Source organism: Aethalodelphis obliquidens, unplaced genomic scaffold (assembly GCF_003676395.1).
Source record: "Aethalodelphis obliquidens isolate GAN/ISIS:26980383/991018 unplaced genomic scaffold, ASM367639v1 scaffold18, whole genome shotgun sequence".
NCBI classification, from domain to species: domain Eukaryota; kingdom Metazoa; phylum Chordata; class Mammalia; order Artiodactyla; family Delphinidae; genus Aethalodelphis; species Aethalodelphis obliquidens.
The window spans coordinates 26,284,852-26,302,408 of record NW_020837962.1 but is presented as its reverse complement, the minus strand read 5'-3'; the positions used below and the strand labels follow the sequence as shown (position 1 = coordinate 26,302,408).

Here is a 17,557-nt window from a genome sequence, read left to right as displayed (position 1 = left end):
TCCCTGTCAGGGCTCAGTAGCTCCCAATTTGTAGGGTTGCACTTGAGAAGCTATGGTAAACAGAGCCTAGAAGCACCGATACAGGAGATAAAAGTTCCCCCATATAGCAGTGCAGATGCCTCCACTTTTAAATAATCCTTTCAGTACATTGCAATATTTATTTTACTTGAAAACATTTCAAGTTTTTCACTCCACTAGTTTTTGGTCATGCGAATACTACGTTCATAATCTTTACCCAGATATTATCCACATTCTTACGCCACCGTTGCTTGGAAGTTAAGTTGCCTTGCTTTGCCTCCTTAACCCTTTCCCCATCTTCTGCTTCTTTTAAAAAATGTATTGTGTTATCTCCCTCAGCTTCTTCATGTACTTTGGGTCACTGGTCACCTTACGTTTTGGTGAGACGAGCAAAAATCTTGCTTTCTACTAAAGAGGGAAGACGCTTTAGTGGAGAGAAGATGTACCACCTCATCAGTTCACCTAGAAAAAGGCCTCTTGGGTTCTCTGGGATGAAGCTGTTACCCAGCCATCTATTAAACATGACAGAAACTTAATATGCATTCTACTGTTCAAATGAGGAAACAGTTCTGAAGTCCTCAGAATAGGTGCTGCATTCATGGGTGCTTATCTCACGCCTTTCCTTTTATGGGTGGTTTCTGTAGACCTACCCGATAACTACTCTTGTTCTTATGAGTCTTGGACAAAAAATTTAATTTTTAAAAGGTATGATCACCCACACTTTCTGTCTCTGACATCCAGATTCTTTTGCAAAATACTTACTCTTTGGTAAGCTTTTATCTATCACTATTACACTGGCCAATAGTGTTCATTTACTTATGTTTCCTTCTGTTTGGCTTCTCATTAACAGTAAGATGGCACCTTTAATTTGGGGGGGGTGGGATTCATGGAATCAGTGTGATTCTAGATTTCTTTAGGTCACAGAAACTACAAGACAGTCCAGGAAAGTATACAGCCTTTATTTTTAATCAAAGTGTCTGCCCTGAATCTCTTCCTTTTCTGTCCTAGTGAACTCAGCTGGAAGAACTAGACAGAAATCTGAATGTCTCCTTGAAGAAGGCTGTCAAACTTAGAGAACGTTCTGCCACCACCTTGCACCCTCCCTTTTGAGTCCTACCATTGTCCCTCTCATTGCTCCAAAGTCGAAAGCACCCCTTGGGCAGAGCACCGTCAAAACCCATAATGAAAGGAGACAGAGTTCACTCAGGAAGGGAGCAGGCATTGGAATGTAAGGGTCTCTGACTTGAAAAGCTTAGACCTAAACATTTTCAAAATGCCTTAGCCACATAGTCTCAAAAAGCTGGAATTCAACATTGTATTAGAAGACCTGGATCATACAATTAGACAAGAAAAAATAAATGAATCCCAGGAACACAAAAGGACAAGGCCCTATTCATTATTTGCAGATGATGATTATGTAACCTGAATATCAAAAGCTATCAACTGAAAAACCCTTTGAACAGATAGAGGGTTCAACAAGGTAACCAAATAAGTGATCAACAAAGAAAAATCAATACACACATATATACTAGCATTCATCAATTAGAATAGGTAACAGGAAAAAAATGCCATTTATATTAGCAAAAGCCATGCTGCCACCTACCACCTTCCAGCTTGTAAATCCCTTTATTCCTTATATGAAATTTTCTGTTCAGTGTACTAATGTGTATCTCCAGGAATTTGGAAGGTGAGGAGAGATTATCATTTACTGCCTTGGTCGCTGTGTAGGGGTTTGTACCACCTGCTCTCTACCCATGCCATCACCACTTACTAGCTTTTCACTAGTAGCTTTAGATCAGCTCCTCATTTGCTTCTCCGTATGTCCGTGTTCATTGTTCCCTGGAGTGTGATCTGGGGACCAGCAGCCTCGGCATCACCAGGGAGCTTGTTAGAAATGCAGAATCTCAGGTCCCACCCAGAACTGCTGAGTTGGAATCTGCATTTAACATTATCTCCAGGTGATTTGTCTGCACCTTAGAGTTTGTGAAGTGCTGGATTCCTCCTCGGAATGCTTAGTGTGAATGGAAAGAATGTGAGAGCAGCATAAACCTATTATTCTCCATAATGAATTTAGTCATGGAAATCCTCCACTCGGATCTAAAATTTGCCACAGCTATGTCTCTTGGTCCCATCCAGTGGGTTGAGGGAAACTTTCTTTGCCTATATTATGGAAATAGCAAACTGGAGTCCAGGAGAGCTGGTGGGGGCCATCAGTATGAGCTGGCACATGGTTGGATACTGCCACCAACTCAGCTCTCTACGTATCAGGGCTAATTAAAGCTTCTTGGCTTCAGTTAGTTTCACCTCTCTTTCCCTGTTCCTAATGAGAAGCTAAATTGATTTTAGTTTTGCCTTCATTCTCCATATGACTTCTTACAAAGACGACAGCAACTGAGGGCCGGCAGAATTGAGAGATGCATGAAGAGCTGGAGAAAGAGATCAAATTAAGAAAGAGAGGCAGAGATTTTAGATAACCGCAACAATCAAGAATTAGCTTTATTTTCTTGTTGCTGGTAATCTTTCCGCCTGCCTCACATATGTCATAGGATCACATTAGAGCTAAACCTGATTTGTTATTTTATTTTGCAGTTGAAAGAATGTAATAAAGGGCTCAAGATTGCTTTCCATTTACAATATCTTTATTCTTTTTTTAAGGATGGGCCTCTCACTATCGTGGCCTCTCCTGTTGTGGAGCACAGGCTCCAGACACGCAGGCTCAGTATTTGTGGCTCACGGGCCTAGTTGCTCCGCAGCATGTGGGATCTTCCCAGACCAGGGCTCGAACTCATGTCCCCTGCATTAGCAGGCAGATTCTCAACCACTGCGCCACCAGGGAAGCCCTCCATTTACAATATCTTTATTCTGTAATGCATGAGCAAAGAGAGAGATGGAAGTATTTGGTGCTATAAACCTTACCAATTATTCCCTTATCTTTTTATATCTCTTTTGAATATTATTTATATCAACATCTCTCCCCCAGTGCTGCTTGGATTGAAGCCAGTTGAAGTCTTTTCTCAATAAAAGTAAGGACATAATAAAGGAGGCGTGTTCATTATCTTCTTGGTCACTTGGGCACAGTTTTGTGAAGTATTTTCGGAAGCTGTTCAGTATCGTATTTTACAAAGCCCTGGACATCACGGGGTGGATGCCCTCGGTACATTGCTACCCCAAATTCCAACTGAAAACCCATGGTCTCTCCCTCAGAGCTGTGAAGCATTTGCCCCACTGTCCTTATGTCCATGTGGAAATCCTCTGCAACCTTATTACTCTGAGATTATGTGGAAATGATCTTTCTCCTCTTTGTTTTCTCATATAAAATTATATTTTTGTGACTCAATACAAGTTTTACCATTTTTTCCTTGCCTTTGGGTTATCCAGATTACACTGTGCTTCCTTTTTGAAACGTGAACATTTTCAGGAAAGTAAAAGGTTAAGGTATCTGGTGGAGCAGATGTAAAGACAAGTGAAATTTCATATTGTCTTCTCTTAATGCTTATTTGCTGCAAATGTAGAATAGGGGATTATGATATATCCATTTTATGTACTCAGTTTTCCTGGCTATTGCTTCTGATAGGGGGATGTTCTTCTAGTGAATATCATGCCCTCTGATAAATTTTGATGGGGGTTAATTGGGAGGACACCTCAAACATTTAGCATTCTTCTATCCTTTGCAGAACTTAGGTACTTTTTTTTTACGGATATGCAAATATATTGAAATGCAAACCTTTACATATTAGAGTAGTGCTTCTTAAATTTGAGCACATCAGAATCACCTGAGAAGCTTGTAAAAATACAGATTCATGGGTTCTACCCCAGAGAGTCAGGTTTGGTAAATTTGGAGTGGGGCCCAAGAATGTGCATTTCTAACAAGCTCCCAGGTGAGGATGATGCCACTGCTGCCATCCACAGGCCACACTACAGGGGGCACCAGGTTAGAACCCACATACCTCTGTACATAAAAAGCACCTAAGAATACCTGGATTCCCTCTCTTCCTTTCCCAACTTTGCCTCTTTCTTCTTTAGCTGAGTCTCTTCTTTCTCTCACTTTTAAATTCATATGGATTTGCCCCATGATCTCCATGAGTCCAGAACACTTACCAAAAGCATACCTTTAAATTAAAAGACTTAATTATAATAAGGAAGAAAACCTTATTAGTATAGTGGCCAACCATGAACATAACTGCAGTGGGGTCTCAAAAGGCCCTTTTCCTGCCACATCCATCTTCTTCCATGGTATTATTTACAGAGACTGAAAAGGAAAGTGCCTAGAAAGTGTACTGTTTGTTTGTTTGTTTTGAAAACAATGCTTTCTCACCAGAGAGCTCTGCTTGTCATTCCCTTGGGTAGGGGCTCTGGAGTTGCATGACAGCATCCAATCCCTAAACAAGATGTCTTGTAGCATGCCTTCACCTGCTTGGCGTTCCGTGGTCCACTGCACCATCTCTCTGCATACCCCAGGACTTTTCTTTGTGGTCTCAAGGCCTGTTGCTCATATAACAGTTTCTGCTCGAGCACACGCATGGATGTGAGCTTTTGTGAGCCGTAATTTCTTAGATTCCAACAGAAGCATGCTTCATTGGGATAAATTGACAAAGAGATATTGATTCCTTAGGAGTTAACACTCTTAACTCGGTGGGAGGTGGGAGCATCAGAGCAGGCTAGGCCACAAGTGCTTTAGGAAATTACATCAAGTGTTCTGTTGGCCAAAGGCATTCATTCTGTGTGCCCCACTCTCAAATGATCATTTCAAAACAAATGGGGAAGGGAGATCCATATGAACTTTTAACAATTGTTTCTTCAATACTTTTTCAATAGTGCTTTTCAAAGTCTGTGCATATATTTGGGTAAAGAGTTGTTGCCGGTGTCTTACGTACTGACCAAGTTTTGCTCACATCTGCTTATATGCCATTATTCCATTGAAGTTTCCTTTATTTATTTATCTGATGGATGACCAGGGATGCAGTGTTTGGTCCTCTAATCTACCACAAACAATAAGGAAGTTTAATAGACCCACTACCTCTAGGTACAGAAAGATAGTCAGATAGACACACACACACGATTGTAGCTGAGTCAGTAAGTTGGACTTTTTTCATCACTGCTGTAAAGTTAGGATGACAGAACTGCAGAAATAGCTTTGCTCCTGGTGCCTCATATAACATAGCACCAGGAGCCTATAGGTGCTGATTTGAAAAGAATGACATCACCAACCTCCAAATTATTTATGTACTTTCTGCCCAGAGAATTTCCTCGGGGCAAACCAAGTTAGATTTCATAGTGAAATAGAATTTCTGAACTACTGATATTTAAACACAAATTTTCATATTGTTTAGAGCTTGTAAATATCCCTGTGCTGATTAATTTTCAACTATTACAATGGATTCATTTTGATAAATATTGATTCAAGAGAATGAAGTTTACAGTTCCCAAGAAATCTTTTATTCATGTAGAAAGACATAATGAAAATAAAATGATATTTGCCTGTCTAACTTTAGGGTTTTGGAGGGGTTTTTTGTTATTGTTGTTTTTGGTTTGGCATTTAAATGGTTATGTTATATATTTGGGGTTTTTTTGAATTTTTGCTTTTGTTTATCCTTTTTTTTTTTTTAAAGATTTTTGATCTCACTTTTTATAAGCACTTATGCCAAATGTCTTGCCTGTGGTATGGCAATGCCATACCGTTTTCTCTGTCCGTCAACTTTTGAAGAAAGAAAGTATCTTCTGTTTTCTCCCTCATCAGTTCAGTGAGGGGAACCAATAAAATACTACTACCAAATTTGGACGTTTCTGAAGTCTATTTTAGGAAGAAAGGCAGGAAAATAGTGAAATCTTCTCTTTGTAACTGTAAACATGATATTCTAGATGTATCTTATATTAGAAATTACATACTTTAGTGATGTGTACTGGCCCAAAGGTGAATGTCAGCCTAAATGGAGTTATTTTCTCATCATAGCATCAACGAGATCCTCGATTGAATGAAATTTTATTCCCATTTTATGATACTAAAAGGGCAATGCAGATCATTGAGATGTATGAGCCTGATGAAGACTTGAAGAAAAAAGGTAAGAAAAGTGTAAACAGAGAAAATTTTTCTTTGTTTAAAAAAATCAAGGACATATGCAACTTTTAAAGTCCTTGAATTTTTAGTTAAAGATATCTTTAAATGCTTTGGGGCTCTCTAGAGGCAAGGATTGATAACTGACTGACTTTTTTTTTTCCTTGCTCTAAGTATAAATTTTACCTTACACCAAAATTTGTTCGTGCTGCCTGAAGTGTAATGATAAATTTATTATTAAACTATAGTGATATTTTCCCCATGTACTTTCTTATCTTTAGTATCGCATAGTGCTTAAAATGTAAAAATGCCAATTATAGTCTCTGTTCACCATCTATGAAAACAATGGCATTTGCTATCAAAATTGACACCTTCTTCTTCTCCCTTTAGTTTTGCAAGCTAACTAAATTTAATACGCGATTTAAAGAGTCTTTTTACTCATCATTTGACCTCTGGTATGGAAGATAAATGCAATTGACATGAAATTAAATAGGAATCAATTTAGCAAATTGTTGGGGTTTTTGAGCATTTGCCTCTTTCAATGAAACTTTGGAAACAATGTGTTGTTCATTCCAACATTTAACAAAGGAAAGGTATGGAGAGGAAAGTTAAGATTGGTTCTATAGCCATGAGAAACACCTGCAAAGGATGGGAGCGATGATGCTGATAGAGTATCTCCAGGGAGTGCCAGGAGATACCTGATCTGGAGTCTCTGGCCTTATGTCTCGGTGGAGAGTGAAGGGAGATCTAGGTTAAGTTCTTTCTGTCCCATCTGCCCATGAGTATCATGGCCTCAGTTTTCTCCTCTTTAGAATAGAGGTTCTTTTTTTTTTGTACCTCAGTGAGTGTGGCTGAAAGATTTATACGTTCTCTGGACCCACATAGAACCCATTTACATGCATGCCTGGCCCACCATACCATGTGGCCTTACCCCTGATATTTTTCCAAGCCCAACAGAGTTTTCCCTTGGTTATAGTCATACATTTACACTTTTCTGCTAGGGTCTCAAATATCTATTTTCAGAAAGACTGCTTCATTACTTACCTCTTTATCAATATCCTGAGTATCATAATTAAGTCCACATGGCATGTGATTTAAGTGAAGGGAGGAGTGGCTTGGCAGAAAATCTAGTACTTTGCAGTGGTGGGAGGTGATGTGATTTTTGTTGCATCCCCTGTTGCTGTGTGACCTTGAGCAAGGAACTGTATTCCTAGACCTCAGTTTCCCTGCTTGTAAGATGGTGGCGTTCATGCAGTCATTCAGCTAGTATTTCTGTCGCTTGCTTTCAATCCTTATAGGCACAGCCAAGCACTGTGCTAGGTGCTGGGGATTCAAAATGAAATAAGGCGGTTGTGATCTACTGAAGGAGGAAGACCTATGACTCAGTAGTGCCTTGGTGGTGTGATAAATGTTATGATAGAGGTGTGTCTTATTATGTATAAGTTCCTCCCAGGTCCTAAAAGTCTATGAAATTACCACTGACACATCTAAAAAGCATAGCTTCACCATTTCACATATGACAGAAATGTTAAAGTCTGTCATTATCAAGTATGGGTGAGAATGTGGTGCCAAAGGCATTCTTATCAACTATGCTGAGTGTGTAAATGGGTACAAACAACCACCTTGATGAATATTTTTGTCAATAATAAAGTGGAAAATATGCCTCTCCTACAGCCCAGCCTCTTTACTTCCAAGTATGTACCCTAGAGAATGTCCCATGTCTTTCCCGAGTCTGGTGTCAGAGTGGCCCTGCTCAGTCCTCAGATCTCTGCTCCTTCTATCCTCACTCCTTGAATGAGCTCATCCAAGCCAATGGCTTTAAGTTTCTTCTATACACACATGACTTTCAGATTAAACTCTCCACTCCTAATCTGTCTCTTAAACTACAGACCTGTATAGTAGACCTCTCCATTTGGATGCTGAGTGGACATTTCAAATATATATATATATATATACACACACACATAATATGCTTTGATTGTCCCCATCCACAGACCTGTCCCTTTCCCAGCCTAGAAAATGGTACCATGACTCACCCAGCTTTTCATGCCAAAACTCTTGGAATCATCCTTGACTTGTTTATTCTTTCACATCATCTCTGATCCATCAACAAAACCTGCAAGATCTATCCTGAAAATAAATCACTTCTCACCGTCTCCACACTTACTGGACTATCAGATCCTACATCATCTCTCCCTAGATGAGGCCAGCTGACTTCTAACTAGTCTTCTCCTTTCCTCAATGCCCTACGATTTATGTACCACACAGCAGCCATAGTAAACCTTTTAAAATCAAATCTAATTATGTTCTTCCACTCTTCAAAATGCTCCAAAGACTTCCCAGCACACTCAGAATAAGATCCAAAGTACTTAGTGAAGACTAAAGTCCAACCGATGTAGATTTGGATTTGGATTCTTCATTTCTAGCTACTTTCCCCTCCATCACATGGTCTCTGCACTTGCTGACCTTTCTGTCTAGGATGGGGCAGCCCCAGGGGTGCATGGGGCTTGCTCCCCATGCATGAATGTGACCTCGTCAGAAGGACTTTTGCTGGCCACATAGCAAACACAGCATCCTGGTCATTCTTGATTGCTTTCCTACCCTGCTTTCTGTTTCCTTCTAGCATTTTCATAACATTACATTTATTTTTTAATTTATTTGTTCTCTCACACATAGTATATGAGTTTCATGAAGGTAGGGCTTGTCTGTTTCTTCTATCCTGCATCTATCACAGTGCCTGGGAGAGTATAAATGTATGTGTCCAAGGAGATAGACACACAAATTTTTACTGCAGTTCGTTTAGTTATAAATAGAAATGACCTAAATATCCATCAACAGAATGATGGATAATGAATTGTGATATATTCACATATGGACTACTTTACACTCTACACACTGCATACTTCTGCTATACATTACTCAGTGAAAAATAAATGGACAAGAGCTACTTATATTAACTAGATAAGTCACAAGAAAACAGAAAAAATGGCAAGCTGCAAATGCAAATAATGGGGTAACTTTTATATAAATTTTAAAATAGTCAAAACTACCTACTTTTTGGATAAATGCATATAAAGTTACAGAACCACTTTGGGAATGTTAAACACAAAAACTAGATTATTGGCTGTCTACCTAGGAATAAAAAGATGGAATTGAATGGAGTTGAGGTGGGGCACACAGGGTGCTTCATGGGCATCTGTAATTATGCATTTCTTTAAAAAATGTAAAGCAAATAAAGGAAAAGGTTAAGATCTAACAAGGCTGTGGTATAGCTGTTTATCCTGCTATTATCTGTACTTTTCTGTAAGCTTGAAACCAGCTTGTAACTTGGAAATGCTTAAGTAAATGCAAGAAGCTGAAGCTGTTGATGGTTGACAGGGTAGGAGAAGATGCAGAAATATTGACACCGGCCCTGTCCCATGTCACAAAGGTGTGATTGAGATGAGTGGTGGCTCTTGGGATCACGTTTCAATGACCACTGAATACTCATCTCACTGGTCCCATATCCTATTTTTTAGATGAAATAGGAAAATGGAATTATTTGAATCCAGAGAGGCCACTCATCCCTTCTCCAATCTGGCTCCTGGTGCTGCACTTTTGAACTTAGGGAACTGATTGTTTTGCCATCATGGATGTGAAAGCAGATGCCTCCTATTTGTGGAAAGCATTAGATTACTTATGCAATGCGGGTACTTCGTTCAAGTTCTGAAAGACGAAAGTTCTTGGGAAAGAGACTATGAAGAAGTTTTTACTCCTCCTGTTTAAGTTGCCTCAAATGTCATAAATAAAACATGAGATGTGTATCTTCAGAGCTATAAGTCTACCATGATATTCCTTTTCCCCCCAGGCCAAATATCAAGTGATGGGTTTTGCAGATACCTGATGTCAGATGAAAATGCCCCAGTCTTCCTAGATCGCCTAGAGCTTTACCAAGAAATGGACCACCCTCTGGCTCACTACTTCATCAGCTCTTCCCACAACACCTATCTCACTGGCAGACAGTTTGGTGGGAAGTCTTCAGTAGAAATGTACAGACAGGTCCTCCTGGCTGGTTGCAGGTCAGAAACTCAAGACACTGTTTCTTCTTCGGATTTGATGCTCTTCAATTGAATTTAGTTTTCTCTGAAAAATAGGAAGTAGCATTCAGAGTGAAAAGGACATTTGTCTTTCTCTTTAATGGATTACGATGGCCATTTAACCTTGAGAAAGGAAAATTGGTATCTGTTCCAGAAGGTCTAGAGTCCTCCTATGGGTCAAAAGATGTTTTTTTTTTTTTACTGTAAATTTAAAATATTCCCCCAACATTACCAAAAAGATAGCATATTTTAAGAAGTCATGCTAAGTTTCCTGTTGGTCATAGACACTTGCAAATTTAGCTTTACTTAATGTTCAAAGTTCTAAAATTTCATTCTCAGATCATAAAGATTATTTTAAATGGCTTTAATTTTACAGAAATAGGAAAATATTTGAGGTTTAAAATATGGTAAAAATGCAGAAAGTGAAAAATAAGAAATGTAGTTACATTATGATTGGTTTCTTGATTGTCGATGACCAATACTTAATTTTTCAACTCACTGTTTTCTGTGTGTATGGAAATATGTTAAAGGACTTTAACTACATCACTACATCTGTTTCTGAATGCTTAAATATGAGTCACTGAAACAATGAGAACATTTTAATTTATGGCCAAAGTAACATCATCCCACCTACAAAATTTTTACAGTATTCTTTAACATCCTATAAAACCCAGCCTATATCTAAATTTTCCCAGTTGTCCTCAAATTGTCCTTTATTACAGCTTTGTCACAACTAGGATTTCATCCAGAACCTCACTGCTTGTTACATCTCTTTTCTCTCTTAATCTCTGACAGTCCCTTTTTGATGACACCAATCTGGTGCAATTTTAACCTGCATCCTCCAAAAAATAATCGTGTTACTTCCTTCATTCCATTTTCTACTTCTATAGAAAACAAATTATTCTGATGTCTTTTCATTTGTACACACACTATTTTATTGTAAAGGTTTAATATTGGTAAATCACAATGTTCCTAGATGTGTTGAACTTGACTGTTGGGATGGAAAAGGTGAGGACCAAGAACCAATAATAACTCATGGAAAAGCAATGTGCACAGATATCCTTTTTAAGGTAAGTGTTTCTTTTTTTTTTTAATTGAAGTATAGTTGATTTACAATGTTGTATTCGTTTCTGCTGTACAGCAAAGTGATCAGTTATACATATATATACATATTCTTTTTCATATTCTTTTGCATTATGGTTTATTATAGGATATTAAATATAGTTCCCTATGCCATACAGTAGGACCTTGTTGTTTATTTTATATATAGTAGTTTATATCTGCTAGTTCCAACCTCCTAATTTATCCCTCCCCACCCCCTTTCCCCTTTGGTAACTGTTAGAAACAGACTCACAGACATAGAAAAACTGTTTCATAAATAAGTTCATTTGTGTCATATTTTAGATTCCACATATAAGTGATATCATATGGTATTTGTCTTGCTCTTTCTGACCTACTTCATTCAGTATGATAATCTCTAGGTCCATCCATGTTGCTGCAAGTGGTGTGATTTCATTCTTTTTTATGGCTGAGTAGTATTCCATTGTGTATATATGTACCACATCTTCTTTATCCATTTCTCTGTCGATGGACATTTAGGTTGCTTCCATGTCTTGGTTATTGTTAATAGTGCTGCTACGAACATTGGGGTGTATGTATCTTTTTGAATTGGAATTTTTTCCGGATATATACCCAGGAGTGATATTGCTGGATAATATGGTAGCTCTATTTTTAGCTTTTTAAGGGACCTCCATACTGTTTTCCATAGTGACTGCACCAATTTACATTCCCAACCACAGTGTAGGAGGGTTCCAAGGTAAGTTTTAAAATTACCTCACCATTGCCTTTTCCAAACTATTGTGGAAACAGAGACAGAGTGGAGAAAACAAATTATTCATCTTCTCAAGCATCTTACCTTTATATTCCATTCTTCCAGTTTTTCAGAGAAAGTCAAGAAAAATGTTTTCTCTACTTAATATTTCCTTCATGCTACTTTTTCTGCTTTCAAATGGTGACAGTGCCATATAATGAGATTTCTCCGGCAGAACCTCCCTTGTTCCACTTACTTTAAAAACAGTCTTTCATTTTCTTATCTATTTTTGTGCTTACTTACTTTGCATTTTTTCTGAAGGACTTTCAAAGTGGAATAAAAAGATAAATAGAATACAGGAAATAAAATAGATTATAAATAGTGCCTATATGAGTAAGAAAGTAAGATAGTGAGATTAGAGTTTTATGAATGCTTGTCAAGAAATCCTATAAACTTTCAAGCCCTACCACAAATTGGGCTCCAGACTTTTTTGAATTCAGTGCAAGGAGAGAAACATGATAATTCACAGGATTTGTAAAATACATACAGAGTAGTTAGTCCAGAGAAGCACAGTTATTCCCCAGTACTGACACCAGATAGAAGTCGTCCCCCGTAAGATCCTCACAGAATGTAATCTACACTTTTAGAAACTGGATTTCAGTCATGGCCTTTTGGTGATCTCTATGTACAATTTGAAGGTTGGTTTCTTAGCAAGTTCCTCAATATGCTCCAGTGATGTCCTGCCAAAAGACAAGTGAAAAAATGAAATTCTGTGGTTGGACAATATGTCAAGTACGTCAACCTCTGTCAGTTTCGTATAACTCAGGAGAGTTATTTCAGCCTCTGGATCAATGGTTCTCAACTCTGCCAACATGTGGAAAATCACTGGGGTTGTTTTGTTTTGTTTTTTAATAGATTTATTTATTTTATTTACTTATTTTTGGCTGCATTGGGTCTTTGTTGCTACGTGCAGGCTTTCTCTATGCGAGTGGGGGCTACTCTTTGTTGCGGTGCACAGGCTTCTCATTGCGGTGGCTTCTCTTGTTGTGGAGCACAAGCTCTAGGCACATGGGCTTCAGTAGTTGTGGCTCACAGGCTCTAGAGCACAGGCTCAGTAGTTGCAGTGCATGCGCGTAGCTGCTCTGTGGCATGTGGGATCTTCCCGGACCAGGGATTGAATCTGTGTCTCCTGCATTGGCAGGCAGATTCTTAACCACTGTGCCACCAGGGAAGTCCCACCAAGAGTGTTTTTAAAAACAGACACCTAGACCCTAGACCCGTGACCCTCCATGCATATCACTTCTCTTAGCCAAGATCTTGGTGAGTTTTGAACATCAATCAATTCAAGTTTACATTTCCTGAGAAGTACCAAAAGTATGTTCAAGTGGGAAGCCATGAGTTTGCATAGCCACCAAACTGACAGCAAGGGTTGACATCTTTTTTCATAGAATTAAGGAGTCTAATAGGGAAGCTGAAGCTCAAAAGGAAGTTCTTCCCTCTCAGCTTGGAGGTGAGCAAAGAAGAAACCATGGGCAGAGCCAAGATTCTCCTAAAGAAATAATTCTAGGTCAACTCAAGTGGATAATCAAGGTCACTTGGGAAGTGACTCAAGGCATTTTTGCCTGAGAAGAAACTTCAAGCAAGAATAGCTAAAGGACCACCTGAGCCATAAGAATCCTCAGTGAAATACTCCAAGATTGTCTAGCCTAGGCCATTATTCTTTCCAGTGGACTTCCCTAGATAGCTATTGTCAAATATTTTCCCAACTAACAGAATGATGGGACTTGCCCCATGGTTAACTACCAGGGTGATACAAAACAAGGGATATTGCAAATGTCACATCAATTCACAGGAGTCTTCATTGAATTAATGAAATGTAGCCCAACTCTGGTGCGAAAAGGCAGAGGAAAGTCAATAAAAGCTTCTAACAGTCCTGAGGTTTTTACCAACACATTTCTCCTCGAGACGAGAGGGGAAGGAGAGGGGTCTGCTGTGAAAATCTCTGTGCAGAAATCTCACCTGCTCCTCAGTGAGAAAGGTGAGCTCTGAACCCATCTTGGCAGATTATCAAGCAAGGAACTGCACTGCCATCTAGGTGAAATGTCTTGTCAGTTACTAGCACCCTAATTTTGGAGAAGTAAAAGTAGCTTTGAAAAAAAGTGTCATTAACCATGAACTGTGCCTGGGTCTAACCACAGGGGACTCAGTCTGTAGCAGTAAATGGGTTCTCCAGGTCTTAATTGCCAAAACTGACTTTCTGAAAAGCTCAAATTAATAGTCTCCAATTGGTTTCAGGTACCTTAATTTTTTTTCTCTCCTCTCTCATTAACATTCTTTATCTTTCAAGGATGTTATTCAAGCCATCAAGGAAACTGCATTTGTCACATCTGAATATCCTGTAATTCTCTCCTTTGAAAATCACTGCAGGTATAATGATTCATTCTACTCCAAGTCTCTAAGTGTTGTTTCCTAATCCCCATTCCCCACCCCTGCTCTACATCTTTTTGAATAACCGAATAGTTTCTTTTGTGAAGTGGTAAGTACACATAGTCTTATGGGGGAAAAAAAAAGAGAAGAAACTCAAACCACTACCTCTCAACACTTCCAAAAAAGAAAAGAAAAAAAAAAAGTCATGTTAATGTGTTTTAGAAATGCTTCCTCTAAACAAAAGTTCAGAGAGCAGGACACCTTGCTCAATGTTCCATTGAGTTGGAAGACTTGGCAGTATGTTTGTAGTCAGACTTGATGAACTTGAAAGACACTTTTTACTCTGCTTACCAACTCTTAGTTTGGGGGAAGAATCGACTTCTTTTTAAACTACACCAGTTAACCCATTAGCATCAAGAGGACAATCAAACATTTTGCAGAGTGAGAGTTTTTAATCGCTAGGAATGGATGTTTCTTATTCTTATTCTGGACAGTTAATGGATGTTTGAATTTACAAATGTTGGTTCTTTCCCTCTAGCAAATATCAACAGTACAAGATGTCCAAATATTGCGAAGATCTATTTGGAGATCTCCTGTTGAAACAAGCACTTGAATCACATCCAGTATGTATTTTTAGCAAACCATATTTCTAACATGAATGGATTTGTTTTGAAATTCATTTCTGAAGGGCCAAGTAGTTCTGGAGGACTAATGTTAAAGATCTTCATGTGTATTTCAATTCGTTGGTATGGGAAGCTTCCATTGTGCTTCAGAGGGGTGTGTAGAGAGAGGCACAAAATAAACATCTGGCTCAGTTTTATTCAGAAGATCATGGGGTCTCTATGGCTTCTGAGACCTCTGTCCTAAAATTTCACAAAGTGCGCACTGGACAGGAGTCTAGAGTTGGTGATCATTGTCAAGTTCAGTGACAGGTTAGAATCACCTGGGGGAACCGTGAAACATACCTCTGCCACAGCCCCACTCAGAGATTCTGAAATTGATTCGAGTTCAGCCAGATCCTGGTGTTTTTTAAGTGCTCTCCAGGTAAATCAAATGTGCAGCCAGGGTTCCGCACCCATGGGAGCCTGTTGCTATGGGAAGTTCCCTGGATCAGGTCACAGAAGCCGGAAGTTCAAGCTCCTAAGTCCAAAATAAACTCTTGGGCAATGTTGTATGCACGATTTCGAGCTTCATTTTTACACCTACTAATTCCTTCATCAAACAAAGAATTTTTAACCTGTTCCCCATAGATAGGCTTTGTGGGGTCTGTGAACTCATTCTAACTGCATACAGTTTGCCGTTTTGTATACAGTCATTCCAGAGAGTTCATCAGATTTTTACCAGGATCCATAACCCCCAAGTGGTTAAGATCCACTCTCCCAAGATGTTGGGAGTAACACGAAAGCTACTGGAGTGAAAGAAAGTATGAAACCCTCTACAGTAGTGAAATATTTTGCCCCACTGTTGATGAGCAGCTGATAGGCCCAAACACGGTAGCCCGAAGCAGCAATAGAACATCGCCATGACTAAAGGGGGAAGGTGCTCTGTGCTACCTGGGAACACATCAGGTAGTTTAACAGTGAGTTTTGCAGAAGTACATCTTTGGGAACTGAAAAAAGATATAGGAGGATATTTTCAGCCTGCTGAAGCTTTGGCTGCAGGGGCCCCGTCCACATCCTGGCGGTGCTTCCTGCTTCCCTGCACACCGGCCTGATCTCCACCGCCAGCACCTGCAGCTGCTGCTGGGGGGACGCTCTGGTCCCTGGAGCTCTGCGCGCACAGGAAAGTCAGGCCAGAAGTACCAGAGAATTACCAACCCCCGCCCCGTGTTCCCTCATTCCTCAGGCGGGATGACTCCGGGCACATGGTCCCCACTGTCCCCCCAAGTTCCCCAGTGGGATCATGCTCCCGTCCACAGTGACAACTTGCCTGATAGCACACCCTTCATGGCTGCCTGTCTTCTTTTGCTCACTTTCCTACTCCTCTGCTGGAGTTCCCTGGAGCTGCCCCCCAGATAAATTACTGGTACTTTCCTCTTTGTCTCAGACTGATTCTAAGGGAACCTAAACTAAGAAACATGCTTGCTTTATTTTATTTTATTTTTTACCTAGGCCCTTTGTTTGTTTTATTTTCTTTGTTAGACTAAGGTGCTGGCTTTTACGGAAAGATCTCTGCATTCTTTGTGATGTGCACATACGTGAGAGATTATGGGAGGTATAGGCAATATAAATGAGATTAAGATCTGAACTACGGAACTTTCAGTCCTGGAAGGAGGGCACAGTATACAAATGTAAAACCGTAACTAAAACAGATGGGCTTTAGTGTGGTGAATATTTATTGCCAATATCCAGGTGCAGAAGAGATCACTTGGAGTGTACTGGTTACAGCAGGCTTCCCAAAAGAAGCAGAATTTCAGCAGAGGGTTTCATTTGAGTCAGGACTGACATAGGAAGGCACGGTGCCTTGCGTGTACAGATAGTATAAAAATTAGTTTGGAAAATGAGTGGACACGTGGAAGGGTAGGTGGGTATATAGATGGATGGTGGGGGGATGGGGAATGGATGACTGGATACAACACAGTTCTGTGGATCAGAAGTAATCAAATAAAGGAACATCCCCTTTGCAGACATTAATCCAATCCAATGAAACCATAGTAGAGGTCAGATTTCAATAATTAGGACCACTTCCTTCTTAATTCTCTTATTGAACCCACAAAGCCACAATCCCAAGCATTGAAGATGGATCACCCTACTGAGCAGACCAGCTTACTGTACAGCCCAACACTTGGGGGGGCTCAGGAGCCTCTTGACTTTGCCTGGGAGGGCACCTCTGACCCCAGCTGACCCCATCACCTCTTGTACTTTACCAGGTACTTAAAGGCGGCAAGGTCTGGGGTTGAGCTGGACCCCTTTCCCCAAGACCACTGTAGGTCAAACCCCACTCCCTGGGGAAGGTGGAGTAGCTCTGCAAAGCTCTAGAGACCCTGTGGATGCCAAATTTGCTGCCTTAGTGTAAGGCAAAGCTCAGGCTAGTTTGGGTTGCAGAATGAAAGTGTAAAACTGTGCAGACTGCCATCTAGTGGATGTTGGTTGGCCTTCTGCTCATTCTGGGCTGGGAATGAGAAGGGAGAAGTACAACCCTGTCGTGAATTCAGCCTTTTCTCTTTGTCTCTAG

The 17,557-nt window shown here is 39.9% G+C and overlaps 1 protein-coding gene across 1 annotated transcript in view; it reads left to right on the top strand.

The window, feature by feature from the left end:
• PLCB4 (phospholipase C beta 4) overlaps positions 1-17,557 on the top strand; it is a 420,273-nt gene that overhangs the window by 326,979 nt on the left and 75,737 nt on the right. The window contains exons 12-16 of the mRNA XM_027118190.1: positions 5,969-6,077; positions 9,918-10,128; positions 11,123-11,216; positions 14,304-14,383; positions 14,922-15,006. Of these exons, the coding sequence (XP_026973991.1) occupies positions 5,969-6,077; positions 9,918-10,128; positions 11,123-11,216; positions 14,304-14,383; positions 14,922-15,006 (579 nt within the window). The remainder of the gene's footprint in view (positions 1-5,968; positions 6,078-9,917; positions 10,129-11,122; positions 11,217-14,303; positions 14,384-14,921; positions 15,007-17,557) is intronic.